Source organism: Vulpes vulpes, chromosome 15 (genome assembly GCF_048418805.1).
Source record: "Vulpes vulpes isolate BD-2025 chromosome 15, VulVul3, whole genome shotgun sequence".
NCBI classification, from domain to species: Eukaryota; Metazoa; Chordata; class Mammalia; order Carnivora; family Canidae; genus Vulpes; species Vulpes vulpes.
Window position 1 is genome coordinate 91,908,415 of NC_132794.1, and position 23,603 is coordinate 91,932,017.

The window sequence follows — 23,603 nt, forward strand, 5'->3', positions numbered from 1 at the left end:
TAGAGAAGAGGAAAATACTCAAGGCTGGGCACAAAAAAACACTGGAAAGGAAAAGAAATTGTAAAGCTCATGTAAGACTCCACAAATAAAATAATTTGTCTTTCCACCAGTAAGAGTAGAAAGATTTACTCATACATTGGTTTTCAGACAGAGTCTGCAGATGGATATTGTACTAGTAATGGGGCCAAATTAGCCTATATTAAAGATTGCTCCCAACCTCCCCTGAAAACTCTTAAATGCAAACCTGAAAGGATAAAACTGATTCCAAATAACATAACCCATTCTAAAACAAAGTTTAACATTATATAAAATAACAAAATCTAGCACTAACAACATTAAAATCACAATGTCTAAAATCCAATTTAAAAATTACCAGGCATTCAAAGCAGCATAAAAATATAACCAATAAGCAAGAGAAAAACCAGCCAATAGAAACAGATCTAAACATGAAGAAAAACTAGCAGAATTAACAGAAAAAGACATTCATAAAACATATCCATAAAACAACTAGTGTAGGGGCACCTGGGTGGCTCAATGGTTGAGCGACTGCCTTTGGCTCAGGTCATGATCCCAGGGTCCTGGGATCCAATCCCGTGTAAGGCTCCCCGCAGGGAGCCTGCTTCTCCCTCTGCCTATGTCTCTGCCTCTCTCTGTGTCTCATGAATAAATAAAATCTTAAAAAATAAATAAATAAAACAACTAGTGTAAATATGCTCTGTATTCTCAGGAAGATTGAGAAAAATACAAATACAATGAGGAAAGAAATGGACATATTAAAAAAGAAGTCCAAAAAGAACTTTCAGGGAAGAAAAAAACCTTCTGAAATGCAAACTACACAGGATAAAATGAGCTAAGATTAATGAGATCAACAGCATATTAAAAAATACAGAAGAGACATCCAAATTGGGAAGAAAAAGTAGAGTTGTCACTGTTTGCATATGACATGATACTATATATATAAACACTAAAGACTCCACTAAAAACTATTAGAACTGATAAATGAATTCAGTAAAGCAGTAAGATACAAAATTAATATACAGAAATCTGCTGTCTCCATTCACTAATAACCAACAATTAGAGAAATTAAGAAAATAATCCCATTTACAATGGCATCAAAAAGATTAAAATACCTACAAGTAAATTTAAGAAGTGAAACACCTGGGACTCTGAGAACTATAAGACACTGGTGAAAGAAACTGAAGATGACATAAATAAATAGAAAGATATCCCTGCTCATAGAATTTATATTGTTAAAAATGGCCATACTACCCAAAGCAATATAGAAATTCACTGCAGGGGGATCCCTGGGTGGCTCAGCGGTTTAGCGCCTGCCTTTGGCCCAGGGCGCTATCCGGGAGTCCCGGGATGGAGTCCCATGTCGGGTTCCCGGCATGGAGCCCGCTTCTCCCTCCTCCTGTGTCTCTGCCTCTCTCTCTCTCTCTCTCTCTGTCTATCATAAATAAATAAATAAATCTTAAAAAAAAAAAAAAAAAAGAAATTCACTGCAATCCCTATCCAAATACCAACAGCACTTTTCACAGAAATAGAGCAAATAATCATAAAATTTGTATGGAACCACAAAAGATCCTGAATAGCCACAGAAATCTTGAGAAAGAAGAACAAACCTGGAGATATCATGCCCCCAGATTTCAAACTATACTAAGAAGCTATAGTAACCAAAACAGCATGGAACTAGCACAAAATCAGACACATAGATCGATGAAACAGAGTAGAGAATCCAGAAATAAAATCACATCTATTAATCTATGACAAAGGAGGCAAGAATATACAATGGAGAAGAGAGAGTCTCTTCAATAAATGGTGTTGGGAAAACTGGACAGCTACATGCAAAAAAGGCTACACTTCCTTATAGCATATACAATAAACTCAAAATGGATTAAAGACCTAAATGTAAAATCTGAAACCATAAAACTCCTAAAAGGAAATATAGGCAATAGACTCCTGGACATCAATCTTAGCAATATTTTTCTGGATCTGTCTCCTCAGGCAAAGGGGGGAAAAGCAGGAATAAATAATTGGGAATATAACAAAAATAAAATGCGTTTGCATAGAGAAGGAAGGAAAATATCAACAAAACAAGCCTACTAAATGGGAGAAGACATTTGCAAATTATATATATGATAAGGGGTTAATATCCAAAATAAAAAAATCTCCTAAACTCAACACCAAAAAACAAACAATGCAATTAAATGAGTGGAAGATTTGAATAGATGTTTTTCTGAGAAGACATATAGATGGCTAATGGACATATTTAAAAATATTCAACACGATGACTCATCAGGGAAATGCAAATCAAAACCATAATGAGGGCAGCCCTGGTGGCGCAGCAGTTTAGTGCCAAAACGCCTGCAGCCGAGGGTGTGATCCTGGAGACCTGGGATCAAGTTCCACTCAGGCTTCCTGAATGGAGCCTGCTTCTCCCTCTGCCCGTGTCTCTGCCCCTCTCTCTCTGTCTCTATGAATAAATAAAATCTTAAAAAAAAAAAAAAAAAAACACAAAACCACAATGATATCACTCTCACCCATCAGAAAGGCTAGTATGAAAAAGACAAGAAATAGCAAGTGTTGACAAGAAAGTAGAGAAAAATGAACCCTCGTGAACTTTGGTGGGAATGTAATTTAACACAGTCACCAAAAAGAACGGTACGAGGGATGCTTTAAAAATTAAACGTAAAACTACAATATGATCTAGCAATTCCATTTCTGGGTATTTATCCAAAGAAAACCAAAACACTAATTTTTATTTATTTATTTATTTTTATTTATGATAGTCACAGAGAGAGAGAGAGAGGCAGAGACACAGGCGGAGGGAGAAGCAGGCTCCATGCACCGGGAGCCTGATGTGGGATTCAATCCCGGGTCTCCAGGATCGCGCCCTGGGCCAAAAGCAGGCGCCAAACCGCTGCGCCACCCAGGGATCCCCAAAACACTAATTTGAAAAGATATTTGCAATCCCATGTTCACAGCAACATCATTCATAATAGCCAAGACATGGAAACAACCTAAATGACTATCAATGGATGAATGAATAAAAAATTGTGGTATGTGTGTATATATGTATATATATATATATACACACACACACACACACACAATGGAATATTATTCAGCCATAAAACAGAAGGAGGGATCCCTGGGTGGCGCAGTGGTTTAGCACCTGCCTTTGGCCCAGGGCGCGATCCTGGAGACCCGGGATCGAATCCCACATCGGGCTCCCGGTGCATGGAGCCTGCTTATTCCTCAGCCTATGTCTCTGCCTCTCTCTCTCTCTCTGTGACTATCATTAAAAAAAAAAAAAAAAAAAAAAACAGAAGGAAACCCTATTTGTGACAATATGGATAGACCCTAAAGACATTATGTTAATAAGTGACACAGAGAAAGACAAATACTGTATGATCTTACTAATATGTGGAATCTAAAAACAAAACAAAAACCAAACCCATGAAAAAAGAGATCAGACTTGTAGCTACCAGAAACGGTGGGTGGGGGGAAGAGGAATTGAAGAAAGGTAGTCAAAAGATACAAATTTCAGTTACAGGATAAAGAAGATAAATAAGGGATGTAATTTACAATATGAGGATTTAGCTAGCATTTTTTGTATGATATACAGGAAACCTATGAAAGAGAATAAATCCTGACACACATCTTATCACAAGGAAAAAAGAATTTTTTCCTTTCTTCCTTTTTTCTTTTTATTCTATGTGAAAAGATAAATTTTAGCTGAACCTATTGTGGCAATCATTTCACTATATATGTAAATCAAACAATCATTCTGTATGCCTTAGATTTCATAGTGATGTGTGCCAATGATTTCTCAATAAACCGGTGGGAGGGGGAAATGAAGGTGAGGTACCATTTCAAGCATGGGAAAGAAAAATCCACTACTGCCTCTTTCTTTCTTGCTGTTTATTGCTAAAAATCCTGTATTGAATACAGAAAGTAACTATCTGGGGGCTCTAAAAATTAAGCATAAGCAGGCCGATTACAGAAAGGAGTCAAACCCTGGAGAAACATCCACAGAAGGAGTTTCAAATTTTCTTTTCTCCTATTTTTCTTTCAGGCTTTAACAGAGACACACGGTGGAGAAGCTGGTGGGATGGCTAAAACTTCACTAGAAACCTCACCTTTCTGTAGACAGAAACCAGGAAAAGGAGCTTCTGCTGGTCAGAGAACAAAGAGAGAATCCTGGATAAATCAGGAGAATTCTGCATATAAAATTTACATAAACATGGAACAGATAGATACAGGCAGCAAAGCAAAAGCTTTAAGAACTAAATGGATATCTGAACCAAGTCTCTGACTAACACTTGAGTGGTACATATGTGGACCAGATTCAAAGCAGCTCAGAAAAGGTTCTGAAAACTCAACAAGTATTAGAACCACAACCCACAGAAGGTGAGAAGGAACTTCCAGTCTAACCCCATCTGGGTTGACTGCCTCCTAATACCAAACAAACCAATCTCCAGAGGATTATAATAGAACCCAGAGTCTACACAACATAACATTAAAAATGTCTAAGATATAATCCAAAATTATTCAATTTATGAAGCACCAGGACATACAAAGAATCAGAATACACAATAAAAGAGGAAAATGTGACCAATCCTCAAGAGAAAAACAAATGTCTAAAACGACACACTTTAAAATTATCAAAGGCTTTAAAGCAACTATTTTGACTATATTCCATGAAAAAAAGGCATACACACTTACATGAATGGTAAGATAGGACTTCTCAGCAGAGTAATTGAAATTATAAAAAAGAGGGGTGCCTGGGTGGTTCAATCAGTTAAGCATCTGCCTTCGGCTCAGGTCATGATCCCAGGGTCCTGGGACTGAGCCCCACATCCAGCTCCCTGATCAGCAGGGAGCCTGCTTCTCCCTCTCCCTTTGCCTGCCACTCCATTGCTTTGCTCTTTCTCTCTTGGTCAAATAAATAAATAAAATCTTTTTAAAAGTTTAAAAAGGGGCACCTGGGTGGCCCAGTAGTTGAGCATCTATCTGCCTTTGGCTCAGGTCATGTTCCGGGGGCCCTGGGATCAAGTCCTGAGTAGGGCTCTACACAGGGAGCCTGCTTCTCCCTCTACCTAGGTCTCTCTGCCTCTCTCATGAATAAATGGATAAAATCTGTTTAAAAAACTAAAAAATAATTTTAAAATAATTTTAAATTTTTTAAAAAAGAAAACCAATTGAAACATTTAGAAGTACATATATTATGTAAAACAAAAACTCACTAGATGGGCTTAATAACAGAATAGACTGACACAGGAGTCAGTGAACCTAAAGATAGAACAGTAGAAACTATTAAATAAGAAGATTTATTTATTTGAGAGAGAGAGAGCACAAATGGGAGGGGAGCAGAAGGAAAGGGAGAGAATCCTCAAGCCAATCCCCGCTGAGTGCTGAGCCCAATGCAAGGCTCAATCCCAAGATCCTGAGATCATGACCAGAGCCAAAATCAGGAGTCAGATGCTTAACTGAGCCATCCAGGCAATCCCTATGATAAAATTTTAAAATGTCAGAATCTGACATTCATTAATGAAAATAACTCTCAGGCAACTAGAAACAAAAAGGAATCTCTTCAGCTGATAAGGCATCTATTAAAAAAACCATAGCAGGGACACCTGGGTGGCTCGGTGGTTGAATGTCGGCCTTCGGCTCAGGGCGTGATCCTGGAGTCCCGGGATCGAGTCCCACATCAGGCTCCCTGCATGGAGCCTGCTTCTCCCTCTGCCTGTCTCTCTCTCTCTCTCTCTCTCTCTCTCTCTCTCTCTGTGTCTCTTATGAATAAACAAATAAAACCTTAAAAAAAAGAAAAAACCTATAGCTAACATCATACTTAATGAAGAATAACTGAATCCTTATTATCTTAAGATTGTAAAAAAGACAAATATATCCATTCTCACCACTCTGATTTAATATACTACTGGAGGGGCACCTGGGTGGCTCAGTGGTTGAGTGTCTGCCTTTGCTTCAGGTTGTGATCCCAGGGTCCTGGGATCGAGTCCTGCACTAGGCTCCCCATGGGGAGTCTGCTTCTCCCTCTGTCTATGTCTCTGCCTCTCTTTGTGTCTCTCATGAATAAATAAAATAAAATCTTTTAAAAAATAAAATAAAGTAATATGCTACTGGAGGTCCTAACCAGTGAAATAAGGCAAGAAAAAGAAATAAAAGGCATACAGATTAGAATAAAAGGAATAAGACTCATTTTAAAAATATTTTATTTATTTATTTGGGGGGTCATGAGTGAGGGAATGGGGTGTAGAGAGAGGGAAAAGCAGCAAACTCTCCACTGAGCAGGGAGCCCAATGTGAGATTTGATCCCAAGACTGTGAGATCATGACCTGAGCCAAAGGCAGACACTTAACCAACTGAGCCACCCAGGTGCCCCGAAAGGAATAAAACTCTTTTATTTACAAACTACACAGCTGTTTACATAGAAAATTCTAAAAAGATTATAAGCTACTAAATCTAGTGAGTTTAGCAAGATGACAGGATACAAAGTAAATTCAGAAATCAACAGTGCTTCTATATATTAGCAATGAGCAAATAAAAATTGAAGTTCTAAAAAAATACCATTTCCAACAGCACCAGATTCCATGAAATGCTTTGAGATAAATTTAATAAAATATGTGCAGCATGTGCAATATGTTTGATGAGAAAAATCAAATACTTCAATAAATGTTCACAGGCTATAAGTTGTATTATTAAGATGTCAATTTTCCCAAAAATGATCTATAGATTCATCATAATCTATTTTAAAATTTTTATCTTTTTAAAAGATTTTATTTATTTGAGAGTGATCGTGAGAGAGAGCACACATGCAGGGGGAGGGGCAAAGGAAGAGGGAAAAAGCAAATTCTCAGCTGAGCAGGGAGCCCAATGTGGGGGCTCCATCCCAGGACTCTGGGATCATGACTCAAGCAGAAGGCAGACACTTAACTGACTGAGCCACCCAGGTGCTCCTAGATTCATCCTAATCTTAATTAAAATCCCAGTAGGGTTTTAACAAAAACATATACTTAAATTCATATGAAAAAGTATCTAAGATAGCCAAAACAATTTTGAGACAGAATAAAACTGAGGAGCTAGCTCAGTCAGTGGAGCATGAGGCTCTTGATCTCAGGACTGTGAGTTCAAGTCCCACTTTGGGTGTAACGATTACCGTAAAATCTTCAAAAAAAAAAAAAAATCCTGGGGTGCCTGGGTAGCTCAATTAGTTAGGTGTCCAATTCTTGATTTTGGCTCAGGTCATGATCTCAGGGTTGTGAAATCAAGCCCTGCATCAGGCTATGTGCTCAGGAGGGAATCTTCTTCTCTCCTTCTCCCTCTCACTCTCCCTCTGTCCCTCCTCCTACTCACACTCACTCTCTTTTTCTTGCTCTCTAAAATAAAACAAAAACACTTAAAATCTTTTAAAAAAAGAACAAAGTTGAAGGACTCACACTATCTGCTTTCAAGAATTACTTTTATAGTAATCAAGGCAGTGTTATTTGTGAAAGGAAAGATACATACAGCAACAGGATAGAATATTTACACATGTAAAGTCAACTGATTTTTGACAAAGCAATTCAATAGAGAAAGAAACACCACTCAACAAATGGTGCTGAAACAAGTGGACCTGCATATGTAAAACATGAACCCCAATCCAAACCTAGCAGTATATAGAGAAATTAACTTGAACTGAATCTCAGATCTAAATATAAAGTACTAAAACCATAAAACTCCTAGAAAAAAAAGAGAGATAATAATAATTTTATCCTTGGGTTAGAGAAAGATATCTTAGATACTACACAAAAAGCACAAACCCATAAAAGAAAAAATTAATAAACTATTCAAAATTTAAAACTTCTTTGGTAGTTTGCAACCAAGAAAAATGGAAATCTGCTAGGTGTTTTATAACAAAAATCTTTCCCTAATAGGCGGATGGGACTGAAAAATAAGTATCATTATTTGATAAGAAAAAACAAATGGCGTGCCTGGGTCACTCAGTCAGTTAACTGTCCAATTCTTGGTTTTGGTTCAGGTCATGATCTCAGGGTTGTGTGACTGAGCCCCACATCAGGCTCTGCGCTCAAGTGTGAAGTCTACTCAAGATTCTTTCCCCTCCCTCTCTGTTCTCCTCTGCTCCTCCCCCTGCTCAAGTTCATGCATGTTCTCTCTCTCTTAAATTAATAAAAATCTTTTTTTAAAAAAAAGTCTTTGAAAGACATTAAGAAAATGAAAATACAAGCTACAATCTGAAAGAAAATATTTGTAAAACACATAACCAATAAAGGACCAGTGTGCAAAATAGACATTTCTTCAAAGAAGACATACAAATGACCAACAGACACATGAAAAAATGCTCACCATCAAGGAAATACAAATCAAAACCACAATGAGATAAAACCTCACAACAGTCAGAATGGCTAAAATTAACAAGTCAGGAAATGACAGATGCTGGCACACATGAGGAGAAAGGGGAATCCTCTTACACTGGTGGTGGGAATGCAAGCTGGTGCAGCCACTCTGGAAAACAGTATGGAGGTTCCTCAAAAAACTGAAAATATAGAACTACCTTAATGACCCACCAATTGCACTACTGGGTATTTACCACAAAGACACAAATGTAGTGATCTGAAGGGGCACCTGCATCCCAATGTTTATAGTAGCAATGTCCACAATAGCCAAACCAGGGAAAGAGCCCAAATGTTTACTAACAGGTGAATGGATAAAGAAGATGTGGGATACACACACACACACACACACACACAAAATGGACTTTACTCAGTCATCAAAAGAAATCTTTCCATTTGCAATAATATGGACTGAACTAGATGATATTTTGCTAAGTGAAATAAGTTAACTAGAGAAAGACAATTATCATATGATCTCACTGTTGTGGAATTTAAGAAACAAAACAGAGGATCATAGGGGAAGAGAGGAAAAAAATAAAACAGACAAAATCAGAGCGGAAGATAAACCATAAGAAACTCTTAATCATAGGAAACAAACAAATCATAGGATTGCTAGAGGGGAGGAAGGTGGAAGGACGGGGTGACTGGGTGATGAACATTAAGAAGGGCACGTGATGTAATGAGCACTGCGTTATTATATGACTGATGAATCACTGACCTCTATGCCTAAAACCAATAATACATTATATGTTAATTAATTGAATTTAAATAAAATAAAAAATAAATCATACACACACATGTGAGAAATCTCACATCAAAATTATTATGACTGATGAATCACTGACCTCTATGCCTAAAACCAATAATACATTATATGTTAATTAATTGAATTTAAATAAAATAAAAAATAAATAATACACACACATGTGAGAAATCTCACATCTCAAAATTAAAAAATCAAACAACCATTTCTCCTTAAAGAAGAACTCTAAATAATGGGTTAGCGATAAAGGTTAATAACATATACCTAAATGTGATGAAAAGGCCACTTTGACTTTGTGGCATTCTTCCTGAAAACCCAGAACCCCAGTCCAACCCTGAATAAATCATGGGACAGACAAAATTGAGGAAGATTCTCCTCAAAACTGTCAAAATCATGAAAAACAAAGAAATACTAAGAAACTGTCAGACTGTAAGAAACTAAAGAGATATTAAAATTAAATGTAACATGGATAGAATTCTGGAATCCAGAAAGGACATTAGAGGAAAAAGTAGTAGAATCCAAATAAAGTCTAGAGTTTAGTTTGTGTGTGTGGTAGAAAAAAACACATATAAAATTTACCTTCTACCGTCTTAGCCATTTTTAAGTGTATTGTTCCATAGTGTTAAGCACACTTACATTGTTGCAAAACAGATTTGCAGAACCTTTTTTCCTTGCAGAAGTGAAGTCCTAGTTGTTAAATAACTTCCTTTGCACCCTCCCCCATCCCATGGTAACCACCATTCTACTTTCTATATCTACAAATTTGACTACTTTAGATATCTCACATAAATGGGACCATACAGTATTGTCCTTTTGTGACTTGCTTATTTCACTTAGCATGATGTTCTCAACATTCATCCACACTGTAGCATATAACAGACTGCCTTCCATTTTATTTTATATTTTATTTTTTATATTTTATTTTATTTATTTATTCGTGAGAGACACTGAAAGAGAAAGAGGCAGAGATACAGATAGAGGGAGAAGCAGGCTTCCATGCAGGGAGCCCGACATGGGACTCGATCCCAGGTCTCCAGGATGACGCCCTGGGCTAAAGGCAGTGATACACTGCTGAGCCACCTGGGCTGCCCCTCCCTTCCTTTTAAAGACTGCATAGTATTCCATTCAATGTATACACCACATTTTACTTATCCATTCATCCTTTAGTGGCCATTTGTGTTGCTTTCATCTTTTGGCTATTATAAATAATGTTGCCATGAACATGAGTATGCAATGTTTTTTTTTAATAGGCAAAAGATCTTCAAAACCAAAGAAGATGGCAAATAAGAATAGGAAAGATGTTCAACATCATTATTCATTTGGGAAATACAAATTAAAACCATAATGAGGGCAGCCTGGGTGGCTCAGCGGTTTAGCGGGCCTATTGCAGCTACAGCAGCAAGATATGAGAGCTGAGAATACCAAGTTCCAGTTGTCGTATCAAGACTCATGGTCTCTTTTTTTAGGAGCTAGGAAGTCTTCATGAGATCCCTCTAGCAGATTTCTATTGCCAAATGTGCTCAGTGTTCCTTACATGGTTTGCATCTACCCAGCTTTACCAATATCCTTGTTTTTGAGATTGTAGACTTTTTTCTATACACATTTATCAAAACTCAGAACTGTATATTAAAGACGGTGAATTTTACCATACATGTAAATTATAACTTAAAAAACCTGACTTAAAAAACTAAATATTTTTTCATCATACTTTATACAAAATGGAAAACACTGAAATATGTTCTGTTGTGTTTCAGTTAGTGACATTTTTAATTTTCCTATCTGTGCTCTCCCTTGGCAGATTTGAGCATGCCCAGATATGCTCTCATATCTTGCTGCTGTAGCTATAAGGGCTTACTTACCTCATTTGACTATGCACATGGCCAACTGAGTAGGTATGTCAGGCTTCTATAAAACATCTCCCCCACTCCAACTCTACTTCCTTTCCTCACTGAAAAACATCTTTATTCACCTAACAATGGATGCTAAGGCCTCTAGGGCAGCTCTTCACCCTCTGGAAAAAAAGTCTACGATCTCAAAAACAAGGATATTGGTAAAGCTGGGTAGATACAAACCATGTAAGGAACACTGAGCATATTTGGCAATAGAAATCTGCTAGAAGGTTCTCTCAAGACTTCCTAGCTCCTAAAAAAAGAGACCATGAGTCTTGATACGACAACTGGAACTTGCTATTCTCAGGGAACTTGTTGACCTGATGCTAAAACTATTATACTGAGAGAGTGGAGAAAGAAAACACCTGGGTCCTTGCAAACACTGTTAAGCATCAGATCACACCTTTCTGGAACCATCATTCCTTAGAATTCTTACAAAGTGAAATAATTTCCCTATTGTTCAAGGTAGTTTAAGTCAGAGTTTTTTGATACCTGCAGGTGAAAACATCCTACTAATACAAGGCCCTCCTCCCACTGCCTAAAACATCATTGCAGGGGTGGCCCGGGTGGCTCAGTGGTTTAGCGCTGCCTTCAACCCAGAGCCTGATCCTGGAGATCCCGGATCGAGTCCCACGTCAGGCTCCCTGCATGGAGCCTGCTTCTCCCTCTGCCTGTGTCTGCTTCTCTCTCTCTCTCTCTGTCTCTCATGAATAAATAAATAATTAAAAAAAAAAAACATCATTGCAAAGCTATTTGTGGCTCTTAAAAGTCTTCCTCTACTGCTCTAAAAAAGAAAATGTATTAGAAAAAAATATTCTCCTCCTAGGTAATCTTCTTTTCCACTGTTTGCTTCTATCCTTTCTCCTAGTACTTGTTCCAAACCCCCTCCAATTTTCACATGATACAGGAGAGAGTTTTCACAAATAGTCTCAACAAAAGGGATAAAGCAAACCAATCTGTAGTGAAAGAAAGCTGACTGGCATTGCCCAGAGATAGAAAGCAAGTGATAGAGGTGGTAAGAGATTGTAGGAAGGACATAAAGAGATACAAGAAAACTTTGGAAGGGGATGGATATGTTCATTATCTTGATTGTAGTGAAAGCTTCATGTACATATGTATGTCAAAACTTAACAAAAATTGTATACTTTAAATAAGTGCAGTTTATTATATATCAATTGTACCTCAATAAGCTAGTGAGAGTTTTCTTAATAGTTTTAGTGAGGAGCTTTCTGTTTCTGTGCAATCTACAGAAACCTTTCCTGACCTTTCAAACTCTAGGTAGGTTTGTAGACTTTTCACTCAAATTTACAGGGATACATGTTCTCTTTCAGAAATAAGTTATATTTACTATGGCCACAGAGTAAATTTTCACTGAGCCAATTCCCAAATGGTTTGCAAGAAAGATTTTTATCTAATGCCCACTTCTTCTTGTAGGTTTTGCTAAAAATACATAGCTACATTAAAACTCTTTAAAATCCTGTACCTTTTCAAATCACACAATGTTCCTTTGGGATCCAAGCTCTTCTAGTTGCTGCTGTCAATTTCCACCCACTCTCTCACTCCCATCTCACTGGCAGCCACTAAATCCACAAGCCTCCATATTCTCTCTCTCTCACACAAACATAAGGGCTATAGGGCTGCTAACCAGCTTTCTACTGAGATGAATTTTGAGTTCCCCAAAGCATTCTACATATAACTTCCTATTGCCTGAGAAAAGACTTCTATATTTCTATGCCAAGCAGGGCACCAAGCAACTAGAAGAGAATCTTTTGTAGTCTTTTCTCCTTACATGCCAAAAATCACAGCAGATAGGGAGAGGGGAGTAAAAAGAAAAGACAGCTTACCCATAGAGTAGAGGTTGTCAAAGCTCTGGTGCATGCGGATAATTTCATAGTACAGTTCATCATAGCTGCTGGGAGTAGGCAGGAATGTGTCGCCATATGTGATAAACATATTAAATAGGTTCACAATCTAAAAAAGAAGCGAAACCCCATACACAGGCATCACTCTATGAAGACCAGCAGGGTACTGTCAGTAGTATGTTGTAGCCAGTTCTTACTGGCTTTAACAGAACTGACTGTTAAATTTTCAGGAATTTTATGAGCTGGTTGTTTAACAAAGCCATTATTATAAACTAACATATAAACTTACAATTCAATAAATTGTATTAAATGAATACTCAAATTCATAACTTCCTAATTATTTTTTATCTTTTAGTATTATTTATGTTCTTGAGATTAATTTTCATTAATTATATCTGTGTCGTGGAACTATCATATAATGGTATGTTACTGCTCATCTCCCCAGCTCTGCATTCAACAATGGCACATTGTTAGCTTGAAATTGGCCATGATGGGAGTAGTTTTACCACAGAAATCCACAAATGCTACAAATCAGGGCTTTTCCCCCTCATATGTTAAACTTTTATGAACACATTGGGTAACCTTCTAAGAAGACAGTCAAAAAGCATAATCCCTTCCTTCTGCTCTAAATAACCACTCAGATAAACAGGCGTCTGTACTGTCCCTCTGAAACCAAGTACAGCTATGATCAAACCATTCATCTGGCTGGGACACCTCCAGAGGCTTCGCTCTGTATCAACACAGAGACTATAGTAGTCTAGTACAGTCTCTCACCAGGGACCAAGGCTCACAGAGATCTGACCCATACCTGCCCCTGCCAGAAAATACACTCTCATGAAAGAATCTCAAGTTTGCCAAAGATATGGGTGAGAGGGAAGAGTAGGGAGCGCCAGTATAGAGATTCAAATCCAAAAGGAAAATAAAGGCCTGGCTCCCCTATGCCATAGCTCCCAGAAATACCAGCTCCTGTTTCAACCTGGCCCATCTGTCTTTGGGTATGGCTTCAGAAAAAGGAAAAAAAAAATGTTTTTAGTTGAAGTACAGTTGACACATATTACATTAGTTTCAGGTGTATAACACAGTGATTCAACAAGTCTTTATATTGTGCTATGCTCACAAGTAGAGCTACCGTCCGTCACCATGTAACACCGTTACAACACCATTAACTATACTCCCTATTCTGTACCTTTAATCCCCACGACTTATTCTTTCCATTATTAGAAGCCTGCACCTCCCACTCCCCTTAAGAAATATTTTTGTTGTTGTTGTTACTCACCATAAGGGCTAATGTAAAAATGTTGTGTTTGGCCAAAAGTACGGTCTCATTTGACATAAGGAACTTCAGCAAATTTATCAAGGCTTTAAAAAAAAAAAAAAAAGACATCAACAAGGTATTCAAAGAATAATCAATAAAGTTAAATGAAAGCAATGACAACAGATTTAGATCTAAGAAACCCAAATAGGGCTAGAACACAGCTACCTAGAACTTTTTTAAAAGCAGGTAAGGTAGATATATCTGAGGCAAGTAATGACCTTCTGAAGCACATATCTACTTATCTGCCCGTAGAAGGTTTTTAAAAATCTACTTCTTTGTGATGCTTTTTTTTCTTGGACATTATTAGTTTATCATAAAAGAGATACACAAAAATTACATGATGAACAATTTCACAACTTCACTGGAATGAGCAGCTTCACTTAATGCCATTTCAATGTTTTTTTTCAGTTTACATCCTTTCCAAGAATGTCACCATCTCTAAATAAGAAATAATCCTTGTCATCTAGAACTACTTTGGTGCTTCCATATTCCGAGAGAAGAACTTGATCTCCAACTTTCACATCAATTAGTTGAATCTCTCCACCCTTTCCTTTGGAGCCCTATCTAACAGCTACTACTGTTACTTGAAATAGTTTTCCTTGAGATTTTTCTGGGAGCATAATGCCTCCTCTGGTTACATTTTGGGCAACTCTCCTTTCAACTAAAACTCAAAGAGAGGAAGAAACTTTCTAATGCCTGTCCTGCCATGACTCTAGCTGCTGCAAGGGAGACCCACAGTCTGACCTCTTATCAGTTATACTCAGAAATCTGACTATAGGGGCACCTGGCTCATTCAGTTAAGCATCTGCCTTTGGCTCAGGTCATGATCCCAGGGCCCTGCGATCAAGTCTTGCACTGGCCTCCTTGTTCATTGGGGAGGCTGCTTCTCCCTCTCTATCTGCCCCTTCCCCTTGTTCATGCTCTCTCTCTCTCTCAAAATAAATAAATAAAAATCTTAAAACAAAACAAAAAAGAACATCTTAGTATTCCAAATTTACTTTCATATAGTGATTTTCCCACTTAATTTTCTCAACTTATAGGTCAAAATGAGGGTCCACCTCTCATCCCAGGCTGCTGGCATGTCATTTCACTATGTTTTAGCTATGCATTTGTTTCAAACATCATGGCTAAAGAGGGATAACTCTCAATTCTAACTAGTCACCAGATGTCCCAAGTAATTTGGACTTCAACTCTGGATGGGAGGAGAGCTCATGAAAAGAAAAGAAAAAACAAAAAAACAAAACAACAACAACAACAAAACCTTAACTGTTAAAACAAAAGTGCAGGGGCATCTGGGTGGCTCAATGGTTGAGCGTCTGCCGTCAGCTCAGGTCATGATCCCAGGGTTGAGTCCCCTGCTAGGCGAGCTCTCCAGGGAGCCTGCTTTTCCCTCTGTCTTTCTGTGTCTCTCATGAATAAAAAAATGAAATCTTAAAAATAGGAAAAAAAAAAAAAAAAGGACAGCTTGCTCTTTCCTTTCTCAATCATGACAACACTTACCAAAAAGGTACCCTTTCTCCCTGGTATGCTTAATGAGGATTAAAACCCAAGCAACCTCAGTTAAAAGACTGAGTGCCAAGTCCCTAGCTTAACAGTGGAGCTATAAAGACATTTTTGCAAATAAACATTAAGCATAAAAGAAATCAGTCCCCTTGCTCTCTTTCACCCACAACCAGGAAGTAAATCCTATTTCTGTGCCCATCGTGATTGGTGCCACTGTACCTACCTCCTCTACTTGATGGAAAACTATGAAGAAGGGCATTCAGCAGCTGCAAGCAATTGGTGGTCCTTCTGTCTTTTCCCCCTCAACCCTCTCTACTCCCACAGACACAAAAAAGGCTTGATCTCTCCTTTTCTAAGACTGTATCTGCTTCTTTGCCAACAAAGAATTCCATTCTCCCATGCTGTCTGAGCTTTGTGTGAAGTTTACTACCCTTCCAGAAGAGACGTGAGCTTTGATTTGAAACAGCAGGGAATGATGAGTAGGAGTAAGACTCTCCAGATACTTGCTGCCTGCCACACAACACTCCTTACTCTCAACTTCTGAAATCACAGATACAGTAAAGAAACAGCAGGCAAGGAAAAGTACAAGACCCTGTCTATGTTCTGTTTCTAAAGCTTGAATCTTCCCCTCAAATAGCAAAAAAGCCTTGCTAGAGATGAAGGTCATAGGCATCCTCATTTATGAACTCTTCACCCTCACACTGACTCAAGTTCTCTAAGGTTTCATGATGGAAAGGCAAATGATAGGCAGTTGGCCCTTTTGATGTTATCTGTTAACAAGCAATCTGTTGGACTAGACCCCCAAAAAGCTCCATAGGAGCCCATTCTGGATCACACGACCTGTTTAACTCCTACCAGGAGCTCAGAGAATGAAGGGGACTAGCTAAAATCAACATAAAAATGACTAACCCACCCCAAACCTCTCTTTTTAATGAAGATCATCTTGCTGAGTTATTTAAGGGCTGCCCACTCTACCTCCTACCCCCAGAGTTTAGACAAGCCCTGTTAATGGATAAATTACCTGACAATCAGACTCTATAAACTCAGAGACAACAAGAGAAAAGGACGGATAGAGCATGTGGCACTGGGCAAAACAGCAATACATAATGGCTGGAGAGAGACAAAGCAGCTTTTGCACACATCCAATCAATGAGGGCTTTTGTCCCTAGCACACTCAACACAAAGATGCAGTCTCAGCAGTGGTTATGTGGTAATTAAGGAGCAGAAAACCTGGAGAAAAGGAAGTAGGAGCGATGATTTATTGCTCCTCTGCTGGACTACAACTAGGCTTGATCTCTGGGATTCAGAGTCAGGGATGACAAAGTGATAAATACAAGGGGAGGAAGAGAGCAATTCTGGCACAGGCCAAGAGGTGACCTGTGTCCCAACTACCACAGACATCCGTGGAGCCAAATAGTACTGAGAAGGAGAAATCAGCACTGCAATACTCTGAGAGCCAGTGTCAGGGAGAACCTGCATTCTACCCCTGATCATTCAGAGAGACCCCTACTCTGCACCCCCACCTTCAAAAAAGGCCAGGGTTTTCTCATCTGGAGGTAGTCATTCTCTAGAGGAAATTTAATAGGCAGAGAAAATTAACAAAGCAACCCTAAAATTGGTTCTCACAGGCCTCTGACATCAGGGACCACAATTCCTCCTCAAGAGGGAATGCCATAACATCCCATGGAATAATGCTTTTTAAAAGTCCTGCATCAACACCCCGACTTTGCACTCATGCTACCAACTGGTTAGCATCCTCTACATCACTACACACATGTGGTCCACTATCCTCTAACCCGATGTATTGGGAGTTCTAAGTCTGTGAGGCTTCAATAGAGCTGATTTTTGGAGCTAGAAAGGACTTTAGAGATCATGTAATCCAGTTCCCTCATTTTTGGATTAGAAAACATTCCCTCCCCCCACCACCCCAAGTAGTTAATGACTATGCTGGGACTAGAACCCGATCTCCTGTTTTGTGTTCTTTCTGCCATTCCACTAAGATTAAATAAGAGTGGGGACACCTGGATGGCTCAGGGTGTCTGCCTTTGGCTCAGGGCATGATTCTAGAGTCCCGGGATCAAGTCCCACATCAGGCTCCTTGCATGGAGCCTGCTTCTCCCTCTGCCTATGTCTCTCCCTCTCTCATGAATAAATAAATAAAATCTTAAAAAAAAAAAAGATTAAATAAGAGTGTCAGATAGAGTTAAATGTTAAAGGAAAGGAAGCTTCCCTATAAGTGGTGGGCTTAGATTTGCTGACTGCACTGTTCCCAACACTTCTCTCAACTCTGGTTTATAACTTTCTCCACCTACTGGCTATTCCAGGTTATTTTCACATATTTGGTCCACTTTTTCTCTTGGTCCTGGGCTACTTATTAGAGTACAGTTTAATGCCTTATTATTTCCTTCCTACTGCCCATTCACAACACTAAAAGACTCCCAAGTAGCTTCTCTCAGCATCAACCGCCTCAGCAAGGGTGTATCTGCTCTCATCACTCTTGTCTACAGCTCCCGTCACACACCTCTCTGCTTTCTTCTCTGTTTCTGCCTCCTTTGTAGTATCCAAGGAAGGACGGAAGGAAGGAAGGAGAAAGGGGAAGGGAGGGAGGCAAGGGAAGGGAGAGAGAGAAGTGGAGAAACAGCATATAACTGTCAACTAAAACTTCCTATGCCTCTCACTCAACTTTGTCCTCTTTAAGTACTGAACATGGAACGTGATTGGATCTAGACTTTATTTTTTAATATTTATTTATTTATTATTTATGATAGACATAGAGAGAGGGAGAGAGGCAGAGACACAGGAGGAGGGAGAAGCAGGCTCCATGCCAGGAGCCCAACGTGGGACTCGATCCCGGGACTCCAGGATCGCGCCCTGGGCCAAAGGCAGGCGCTAAACCGCTGAGCCACCCAGGGATCCCCGGATCTAGACTTTAAAGGGAGCCAAGGGACGCCTGGATGGCTTAGTCAGTTAAGTATCTGACTCTGCGTTTCAGCTTAGGTCATGATTTCAGGGTCATGGGCTAGAGCCCATATCAGGCTCCCTGCTCAGCAGGGAGTCTGCTAGAGATTCCCTCTCCTTCTTCCTCTGCCCTTGCTGCTTATATACAATCTCTCTCTAAAATAAATAAATAATTATTTTTTAAAAAATAAAAGGAGCCAAGATCCCCTTTCTTTATGTAAAATCAGAACTGAAACAAAATAAGACAAAAAACACTAGTATAAATAATTAGCAGCCAGTCTTATTCATAGCTGTCATGGTACAGAGCTATGCACAGGATTTAACTACAAGCCAAAGAAGATAATAGCTTCCTATCAGACAGGGGTATGTCAAGGACAGTAGAGAACTGGCACTCAGGATCTCACTGCCAATACATAAGCAGTACAGAGCTCATGCTGGCTGGCTCCTAGTTTACCACTCTACACACACACACACACACACACACACACACACACACACATTTTCAGAAAACTGCCCTTTATGCACTTGGTGTCATCTGGGCACATGACCAGCCAAACTGTTCCACAGATAGTCACAGAAGTAGCAGAACATAGAGAGGAGAGTTAAGATAACTATAAAAGATAAGAGGTTGGTTGTATAAACATAGCATTGTTAATTAATCATATGTCTGTAAGAGTTTCGTACCAAGTACCTGTTGTAGTCATTGTGGAGGTAAGAGGGGCAGGATGTCCTTTTTTAGAAAAAAGTAACCTTTTGGTTTACCATGTTTCCAATTTTTTTTTTAAGATTTCTTATTTACTTTAGAGAGAAGGAGAGAGAGAGAATGGGGGAAGGAGCAGAGGGAGAGGGACAAGCAGACTCCCCACTGAGCTTGAAGCATACCATATGACTCAATCTCACTACCCTGAGATTATGACCTGAGCCGAAACCAAGAGTCAGACACTTAAGCCACCCAGGCACCCCTCCAATTTTTAAGTAGTTTTTAAAAGGAGAGAAGAGGCTAACAAAAGCTCTTCCTTACCAAAGACTTGAGACACTTAGTCTGAGATAGTTCCAAAGAAGGGCCTATGTTATAGTAATTCAACGCTGTATATACACTTTTGCCCATTTGGTGAGCAATGGCTGCTCATCCCCACAAAACAGAATGGCACAGCGTATTGCAGAGAGTATCCTTTTGGATGTAGTTGAGACCTTCCAGGCCTTAAGAGACAATTCTCATCGGTTCCATCCTCCATAGCCCCAGGAATGGGCTGCCCCAAAACGTTTGCCAATGCCAGCCAGATCATATTAAGGGATGTATCATATCTTCTTGCTGAGTGACAACAACTACAAGTTAGTAACTGTGTCAGAAGCTTACACAAAGTATCTCAAATCTTCCTCTTTCCTACTGCCCTCTATGTGACACCTTAAAGAGAGACCTAACTAGGGAAGTCACTTGCCCCAAGCTACACTCATCTCTTTTCCAAGGGAGAAACACAATGGCCATAAGTGGCAAAGGAGGTAACATATATTAAATGCCTGCTAGATGCTAAGCCTTATGTAAAGTACTTAAAAGTACATTATTCTCACCAAATCCCCTTAACCATCCAACGAAGAAGGTATTATTGGTCCCAATTTACAAATGAACAAACTGAAATTCAGAAAGGTTAAATAAGTTACCCAAAGCTACATATCTAGTTGGAGCTAAACTGCTCCTGCCAAGGTCTATGTAACTGTGCTGGTTCCTCCTAAATTTAAATTAAAAAGAACATTTGTTGAGGGTTGGGGAGCTAGTTATCTAGGGCTAACACCTATATTTGCTACTCAAACCGTAACTTTAGTCAGAATTCCAATGACCAGGCCCTCATATATCAAAGTGGCCAATGGAAAAAATCCTGGAAGTTCAAGTGCATCTCTCTCATAAGAATCTAAGGATTCCACTCCACCGACCCAGGACACTTTAACCAGCACACTCTCAAAAACAGAGATGAAAAGTAAGGACTGGAACAAGTATTTGCATACCCATGCTCATAGCAGCATTATTCACAATAACCAAAAGGTAGAAGCAACCCAATATCCATCAACCAATAAATGGATATACAAAATACAGTATATACAAACAATGGAATGATATTTGGCCTAAAAAAGGAAATTAATTCTGACATATGCTACAACATGGGTGAACCATGAAGAAGACACTACGCTAAGTGAAAAAAAGTCAGTCACAGAAAGACAAATACCGAATGATTCAACTTATATGAGGTACCCAGAGTAGTCTGTTCACAAAGACGGAAAGGAGAATGATGGTGGCCAGGAGGGGTGGGAAGGAGAAATGCAGAGTTATTGTTTATTGGGTCTGTAGAGTTTCAGTTTGGGAAGATAAAAAAAATTCTGGAGATGGAAGGTGGAGATGTTTACAACAATGATGTGAATATACTTAATGCCATTGAACTGTACATTTAAAAGTTATATTTTACGTTATGTATGTTTTACCAATTAAAAACAAACAAGAGATCAACGTTTTTCTACCAACACTAGTATGAGCCCCAAACACCCATCCCAACTTTCTATAACCTCAGCATAAGTGACTAGCTAAAATTTACATCACAGTATACATGGCCAAACATGCAAAGATGTTTCCTCTTTGTTTTGTTTTTTTGTTTTTTTTTAATTTTTTTTTATTTATTTATGATAGTCACAGAGAGAGAGAGAGAGAGAGGCAGAGACATAGGCAGAGGGAGAAGCAGGCTCCATGCACCGGGAGCCCGACGTGGGATTCGATCCTGGGTCTCCAGGATCGCGCCCTGGGCCAAAGGCAGGCGCTAAACCGCTGCGCCACCCAGGGATCCCGATGTTTCCTCTTTGATGGGTTAAAGAAAAGGAACCAAAATACTCAATCGACAGAGAGCCACGGACTCTTGAGCAGGAATGCAAACTCAAAATGAATCCTAAGTAGCCCTCAAGAAAACAAAGAATAATAATCAAAGTTCACAATCAAAGTTACCAATGCATTTAAGTACTAACAATAATCTAGGAAATCCTAGGGGATCCTGGATTAGACTCCTAATCTTTGCTAACTCTATTAAATGAGGCTCCAGATACCTGGCTCCAAATACTCTTAACCTACACCAAGTGAAAAAAAGAGAAGTTAAGTCAGTGAGATATTTGAGGGATTATATCACACATGCAATACGGTTAAGTTGTAGGCAAATGGATGCTCCATACACACTTGTTTCTTCATGGGAAAGTCTTTTCTACCAGGCACTTTGAAATTTTTGTTTCTGGGCTCTTTTTCAGGAACTACAAATGGGCTGCAACTGCTGCCTCTTTTGACTCTACTAGAGGCACCAGTCAGTTTCACACTTGGCTCTGGCCCAAGTTCCTTCCCTTGGGGAGTCTTGCACATCAAATATGGCAACAGTGCACAGAAGTCCTGACTTCTGTATGCAGATACATGTGGAATATAAGATGGCGTTCGGGTTCTGGGAAACTTAACCAGCAACAGGCACTTTGATGGTTCCCTGTTCCCAAGTGAATTCCCTGAGCGAAGTAACTGATCTATGCCTCAAATGTAAGAGTTTGGTGCCATCCACCTGAAAATACTGCCACCTCACACAGGCCTCATTCACCCCACAAGGAACCTTGTTTGCAGAGCTGTTCCTAACATCAGTGTATACCCTACATAATGAGGACTTTGGCAGATTTTTTTCCTAAACTGGTTTGAATTCAAGGAGAGAGCAGCAGCAAATTGTGCTGCCACGTGGAAGCGTAGAATGAATAATTCTGGGAACTGGGAACTTCTCCAGGACTAGAACCTGTCCCCTACACTGAGGTGAACCAGGTGCAGAGAAGGACAAGCCAACTACGGGAAGACACAATTAAATGGTAGCTCAGACGCCTGCCTCAGAGAAGCAGAAGGGAGGTTTAATTAGAAAACCAAGTGAATGACATTTAAATAATATTAAAAACAGGAGGGAGACAGAAAGCCTCTAGCAGAACACAAATAAATGATCTCCAAAGAATCAGACTAGAACATTCAAGAACAATTGCATAGGGGCACCTGGGTCGCTCAGTCAGTTAAGCAATCTGACTCTTGATCTCAGCTCAGGTCTTGATCTCAGGGTCATGAGTTCAAGCCCTTGTGTTGGGCTCCACATTGGGCGTGGAACCTCCTTTAAAACAAAACAAAAAAAACAGGGGCACGTGGGTGGCTCAGTGGTTGAGTGTCTGCCTTTAGCTCAGGTCCTGATTCCCGGGTCCTGGGATCAAGCCCACGTCAGGCTCCCCAGGGAGCCTGCTTCTCCCTCTGCCTATGTCTCTGCCTCTTTCTCTGTGTCTCTCATGAATAAATAAATAAAATCTTTAAAAAAATGCATAAAGGGAAAATGAAAAAGTGACTGCACATGCCCAAAAAAGGCTCAAAACAGAGCAAAGAAGACATTAAGTTTATACTCAGGCTGAACAAGGGCAGAGGCAGACTACAACAACAACAACAACAAAAAAGCAAACTCTGAAGACAAGAGAATCTGATTTCTGGAGTCTGAGAATGGTATAATAAGTGAAATAAGACAGTCATAAAAAGACAAATACTATAGAATTTCACTCACTTGGGGTGCTTAGTGTAGTCAAAATCATAAAGACTGAGAAGTGGAACGCTGGTTGCCAGAGGCTGGCAAAGGGAGGGATGAAGAGTTCTTGTTTAATCAGTACAGAGTTTTTGTTTTAGAAGATAAAAAGTTATGGGGAGACATGATGGTGATGGCTGTACAACAATGTGATAAATATCTAATACCACTGAACTGTACACTGAAAAACAGTTAAGGTGGTAAATATTATGTGTATTTTACCACAACAAAAAAAGTCAGTATATGCCTAAAGGCTTCACACTCCTCTAGATGAACTGGAAAAAAGAACAGA

At 39.3% G+C, this 23,603-nt stretch overlaps 1 protein-coding gene and 1 pseudogene across 5 annotated transcripts in view; both read right to left on the bottom strand.

The window, feature by feature from the left end:
• Positions 1–23,603, bottom strand: part of ARMH3 (armadillo like helical domain containing 3) — a 183,590-nt gene that overhangs the window by 89,590 nt on the left and 70,397 nt on the right. For all 5 annotated transcript variants that reach the window (XR_011997554.1, XM_025992590.2, XM_025992611.2 and 2 more), the window contains 2 exons: positions 14,208–14,290; positions 12,914–13,040 (listed from right to left, as the gene is read on the bottom strand). Coding sequence is in view for 4 of the 5 variants with exons in the window: in XM_025992590.2 (XP_025848375.1) it covers positions 12,914–13,040; positions 14,208–14,290 (210 nt within the window). In the remaining variant the exon portion in view is untranslated. The remainder of the gene's footprint in view (positions 1–12,913; positions 13,041–14,207; positions 14,291–23,603) is intronic.
• On the bottom strand, positions 14,595–16,854 carry LOC112917016 (10 kDa heat shock protein, mitochondrial pseudogene; annotated as a pseudogene).